Here is a 6,139-nt window from a genome sequence, read left to right on the forward strand (position 1 = left end):
TGGCTCAGCTGGCTCCCACAGTGCCCAGGGGTGGCTCAGCTGGCTCCTACAGTGCCCAGGGGTGGCTCAGCTGGCTCCCACTGTGCCCAGGGGGGGGCTCAGCTGGCTCCTACAGTGCTTCCCTTTTCATGAGGCGTCTTCACACTGATGTCTGTGTGCCTGGAAAGTTACCCTCACCCCCACCCCCCCCCGCCGCCGGGTTGTTGTTAAGGAGAAGTGCACTGACTGAGCTTCCTCTGTTCCCTTCTCTCTTGTCCTGTTGGCCCCGCCCCATTAGACGGTGTTGAGTGGCTGCAGATGAAGGACAATGATCTCTCCTACAGACCCAACATGATCTGCAGCTTTCTCCATGAACATGAGGATGAAGCTGGAGGGCCGGCCTCTGATAAACCCGGGGAGCTGGAAGACCAAGAGAGTCAGGTGACCGACAGTGCAGAGACACACGAGCAAGAGGAGGCGCAGCACTCAGAAGCAGGGGACCCTGGTCCTCGAGGGGATACCACTTCTGAGATGGAAAGTTCTGTTTTCATGGGAACTCAAGATGGAAATGTTTCTCAAAACAATCAGTCGTGAACTTTAAAGACGTGGTCTTGTGTGCAGTTTCTGCTTAGCTGCGGGTGGCTCACCATTCTGTGTTATGACAGTACATGTTTCCAGTTACAACACGATTTAGTATACCAGAGTCATGCAGGACCACACAGGAATTCAGTTTTTATAACTTAGAGAGTGCCATAGTTAAAACACGGGCTGCTCTTCCAGAGGACCTGGATTTGCTTTCCATGTATTCATGGCAGTTTGGAGCAATCTGTGGCTTCAGTTCCAGGAGATCTGATGCTTGCTTCTGGCCTCTGTAGGCCCCAGGTTCTCTCCTTCCACCTTTGTGTGGGTTCTGGGAATTAAACTCAGGTCATCAGGCTTGTGCTGCAAACGCTATATCTGCTGGGCTGTCCCACAGCCGTCACCACACCTGAAAATATTTAAATTTGCCCTCCTGAAAATATTTAAATGGGGCAGTGGTGGCGCACACCTTTGATCCCAGCACTCAGGAGGCAGAAGCAGGCATATCTCTGAGTCTACAAAGTGAGTTTCAGGACAGCCAGGCCTATGCAGAGAAACCCTGTCTCTAAAAACAACACAAAACAAATAAAAAAACAAGTGTTCCTTTATGTGTATGTGTGAATGTCTATGTGTGTCCACCATGACCTGATCTGGTACCTGAGGAGGCTGGAATAGACTTTGAGTTTCTTAAAGCTAGAGATAGAGATGGCCATGAGCCGTGTGTCCTGGGATTGCAGTCCGGTCCTCCCTAAGAGCAGTGAGTCCTCCTAACTACTGGTCACCACCTTGTCTTCCTCCCTGCCCCCGCCCTCCTGTTTTCCTGAGATAGAGGTTTTTTGTTTTTTTGTTTTTTGTTTTGGTTTTTCGAGACAGAGTTTCTCTATGTAGTCCTGGCTGTCCTGGAACTCAGTCTGTAGACCAGGCTGGCCTCGAACTCAGAAATCCGCCTGCCTCTGCCTCCCAAGTGCTGGGATTAAAGGCGTGCGCCACCACCGCCCGGCAAGACACGAGTTTTTATATGTAACCCAGACTAGCCTTCAGTTTTCCTGCCTTGTGACTGTAGCAAGTGTTCTGTATTGTAAAGTCATCCTGTGCAAAGGAGCGGTGACGTCAGAAGCTACAAGTCAGATGATTGGATTTGGAAAACCAGTTAGAGGGTTAACAAAACCTTTTCCTGGAAAAAAAGGTGATTTTGCGTTTGGTTTGAGATTGGGTCCCATGTAATCCTGGCTGGCTTGACTTTACCTGCTCTGTAAACCTGGCAGGCACCAAACTAATAGAGCGCTTTACCAGTAAGCTACACAGTCTGCTTCTGTCTCCTGAGTGCTAGGATTTCGAGGGTGTGCCAGCATGCCCATCTGATCTTGAGTTTTCCTTTCAGTACTTCAAGATAGTAATGGAATATCAAGTATAATTGCAATATTGTGATTTAAAAAATGACCCCTTGAGTACAGGTATAGCTCAGTGGTAGCATGCATGAGTCTGGGTTTGATTCCAGCACCACCCAAACAAACAAACAAAAATAAGGACAAGGAAAATGGGCAAGTACTATAAATGCCTATTAAAGACCATGGGCTTAGCTGGGTGATGATGGTACAAGCCTATAATCCCAGTACTTGGAAAGCAGAGGCAGGTGAATCTCCTAAGTCAGCCTGGACTACAGAGCTCTATCTCAGAAGCCAGGGCTGCGAGGAGAAAGCCTGTCCTGGCGGGGAAGGGAGGAACACAAGTGGAGAACTGGCTCAGGGCGTAAGACTTCAGAGGACCCAAGTCAGTTCCCAGCACACTCAACAGGCGGCTCACTACTGCCTGTAACGCAGCTCTAGGAGACCCGAAGCCCTCTGTGTTCTCCTTGGACACTTGCTTTCTATGTTCACACATACACACATTGTTTTCTTATTCGGTTGGTTTTGGTGTTGGTTTTTAGCTACTTGGGAGGCAGAGACAACCTGATGAAAGTTCAAGGCCTGCCTGGGCTACAGAGTGAGTTGCAGTTCAGCCTGAGTACTTAGACTTGGTGAGACTCTATGTTATCTATGAAAAGGTTGAATCTGTAGCTTACTGGTAGGTCGCTTGCCTAGCATGCTGGAGGCCCTGGGTTCTCCAGTACCACCAAGGAAAGAGAAATAGCTGTTAGAAAGATGACCTGGTCAAGTGCTGGGGTGGAGGCAAAGGCAGGCAGATCTCAATTCATTGCCAGCCCGGGCTACATAGCAAGTTCTGGACCAGCCAGGGAACATAGTGGAGTCTCAAAAGCACAGGCACGTGTGTGGGGGACAACTAAGGTGGTTGTGAGCTACCCAGTATCAGTGCTGGGAAGCAAACGCAGGTTCTCTGGGAGAGCAGCAAGCAACTGCTGACCTCAGATTGTTAGACATGGCGAGGAGCACCTCTATCCGCTGAGCTATCTTCTCAGTCCAACTGCAGTTATTTTTAAATTTCATGTTACACTCTCATTTTTTTTATTTTTAATATAATAAATTTTAATAATAAATCTTGCAAAATTATGGCTTTTCAAAAATTGTGTGTATTTATTTAAATGTAGGAGTGCTTACCTACATGCGAGAAGAGGGCATCAGACCCCTATATGGCTAAGTCATGAGCCACCACGAGGTTACTGGGAATTGAACTCAGGACCTCTGCAAGAGCAGCCAGTGTTCTTACCTCTGAGCCACCTGACCAGCCCTATAGTGGCTTTTGTATTATAGGAAGCCAATAAATAATCTGAAAGGATTAAAAGAAAACTGAGGGCTAAAAATCTGTTTAGACTGGAGAGAGAGAGAGAGGTAGTCCTCTGATAGTTTATTGTGAATTAGGATAGGAGTAGTACAGACACAGATAAAGCAGGTGCAGAGTTAGCAAACAAAACAAAAACAAGAAACCCTGTTTGGTGACACCTGCCTATCATCCCAGCACTTAGGAAGCTGAAGCAGGAGGATTGCTGCAAGTTTGAGGCTAGGCTCTGGATTACAGTGTGAAATCATGCCTCCCTAAAAAGAAGGGACAAAAGGCAACTGGCCAAAACCAAACCTGTTTTTTTTTTCCCCAAGACTGGAAGTTGTGAAATACAAGCCTTGTTCCTGGTCCCTTCTCCCCCCCCCCCCCCCTTTTTGCCCTTTATTGGGAAAAAAAAACAAAAACAAACAAAAGCAACCAGTTCTACCCCTGGAGGAAACCTATTTCTAGTCTTATTATCCTCAGCGCTTCATGGGTTTTTTTTTTGTTTGTTTTTGTTTTTTTGGTTTTCGAGACAGGGTTTCTCTGTGTAGCCCTGGCTGTCCTGGAGCTCACTCTGTTGACCAGGCTGGCCTCGAACTCAGAAATCCACCTGCCTCTGCCTCCCAAGTGCCGGGATTAAAGGAGTGCGCCACCACCGCCTGGCAGCACTTCATGTTTTACAACAGATATATAGAGGGTTTTGTTTTGTTTAAATCACAGATGAGTTTCCTGGAGGACACATATTCAGTGTCATCCAACCTAATCTAGTTCCGAAGTTCAGATACTTTGCCAACGTGGACTTAGTGTCAGATCCACAGGTTAAGGGCACAGTCTCATACCATTGTCCCTTCTCTAGTCTACGTGCTAATCTCAGGTAGTTCCCCAAGTTCCCCACCACCTCTCACTTGGCTATAAACTGAATGTTTTCACAGTGCTTTTCTCACTTTCAGTTGCTTGTTAAACAGCATGTAGGATTTGGGAAAAGGACCTGGGAAAGTGTTTACTAGATGGATTTATTGCTTATTTATTTTGAGATAGTGTCCTAAGTAGTCCAGCTGGAGCTGGAATTTATGTAGCTGAGGCTGGCCTCTAGCTGACCGTCTTTGGAAACAGCCAAGTGGGTGTCCCATCTCCTTTTCAGGCCTTGTCCTTTGGAGTTTTTGTTAATCATGGCTGATAAAGTCAATGGCCACATTATAAATGAAACATCTAGCCGGGGAGTAGAGGCACACACCTTTGATTCCTGCACTCGAGAGGCAGAGGCAGGGTAATCTCTGAGTTTGAGGCCAGCCTGGTCTACAGAGCAAGTTCCAGAATGGACAGGGCTACATTAAGAGAGCCTGCTTCAAAAAAACAAACAAAAATAAATCAAACTCCAGTCCTTTTACCAATCTTGACGGTGGTAAGTCAAAGAGAGGTTGAAAGCACGGCTGGTTTTTCTTTAATTCAGCGCAGGAGTTTGAGCCTAGGACAGTGTATATACTTAAGTGCTATCCCACTGAGACCCAGGTAGCTCCAGCCAGGCCTTCTTCTGAAGCCTCCCTCCTTCTTGCCACCATGGATTCCAATATGCAAAAGATGTATTTCCTGGAATGACACGACATGCCTTTAACCTTGATATGCATTTAGTTCCAGTGTTCATAGGGAAAGGTAGCATCTCATGTTCTACACCAGCATGGGCGACAGCTCTATGCCAGTACTGGCTGCATTTCAAGATCCTCCCCGAAAAACAGAACACACAAATGCACGAACCTTGAAATGGTGAATCAGGTCGAGTGTGGCAAATGCCTATAATTTTGTCACTCAAGAGGCAGAAACAGAAAGAACACAGAACTCAAGATCCCAGTGATCTAGATAGCAAGTTACAGGCCAGACAAAGTGATGTAGGGAAACCCTGTCTCAAAACAAAACTCAAAACTTAATAAAGTCAGACACAAGACTGTACACTATGAGATTCAATTCATACTATGTACAACATCAGACAAGGCGACTCCAGGAAACATTGTGGATTAAAGGTTGATAGTGCCACTGGTGAGTGGGTATGTGAGCTCTTTGAAGTAATAAAATTGTATTGCAATTAGGTAATAGTTTTGGTTGCACCTTTTTTTCTTTCTTGAGAAAGGTCTCCTTTAGCCCAGGCTGGCATCTAAATCCCTACATAGCCTGATCTTCCTGTCTTCATTTCCAAAGTACTGAAGTACTTTGTGTGTGTGTGTGAAGGCACCCCAAACCAGTGAATTGTACACATTACAAGGTGTATTTTATACAACTATATGCAAATTATATGACTGTGATTTGAGAGGAAATCCAAATCAGCAGTATTCTCCGGGTACCTTTATGTAGAAGCAAGTGGGTAATCAAAGTGCCTCAACTGCTCTCCCGTGTTTTTTTTTTTTTTTTTTTTTTTTGGTTTGGTTTTTCGAGACAGGGTTTCTCTGTATAGCCCTGGCTGTCCTGGAACTCACTCTGTAGACCAGGCTAGCCTCGAACTCTCGAACTCAGAAATCCGCCTGCTTCTGCCTCCTGCCTTTGCCTCCCAAGTGCTGGGATTAAAGGCGTGCGGCACCACCGCCCGGCTGCTCTCCCGGTTAATGGCGTCCTTTTCATACCAGTAGTTTTGGTAACTGAGTACCGTGCCTCCAACCTTTCTAGCATTCTGGTTATTTCCCTGAAGAGGAACCCTTGGCCCCCAAATCCTCGACTGCACACTAAGTCACTTAAAGTGTTTACTTTCCGGAGAACAACAAAAGAACGTTCCGTAACCAAGGGAGACGGAACGCTATGCCTTCCTAAAATGGCCGCCAGCGCGGACGGCGGGGCTGTCTAAGGAAGTGGTGTTTCGCATTTCCGGTACCGCCTCTTC

General features: G+C 46.6%; 1 protein-coding gene across 3 annotated transcripts in view; it reads left to right on the forward strand.

The window, feature by feature from the left end:
* Gtf3c6 (general transcription factor IIIC subunit 6) overlaps positions 1–581 on the forward strand; it is a 13,688-nt gene extending 13,107 nt beyond the window's left edge. For all 3 annotated transcript variants that reach the window (XM_028769034.1, XM_028769035.1, XM_028769036.1), the window contains exon 6: positions 278–581. In XM_028769034.1, the coding sequence (XP_028624867.1) occupies positions 278–573 (296 nt within the window). In that variant the 3' untranslated portion in view covers positions 574–581. The remainder of the gene's footprint in view (positions 1–277) is intronic.
* Positions 582–6,139: the final 5,558 nt, after the last annotated feature.

Source organism: Grammomys surdaster, unplaced genomic scaffold (assembly GCF_004785775.1).
Source record: "Grammomys surdaster isolate TR1022 unplaced genomic scaffold, NIH_TR_1.0 190, whole genome shotgun sequence".
Taxonomy (NCBI): Eukaryota; Metazoa; Chordata; class Mammalia; order Rodentia; family Muridae; genus Grammomys; species Grammomys surdaster.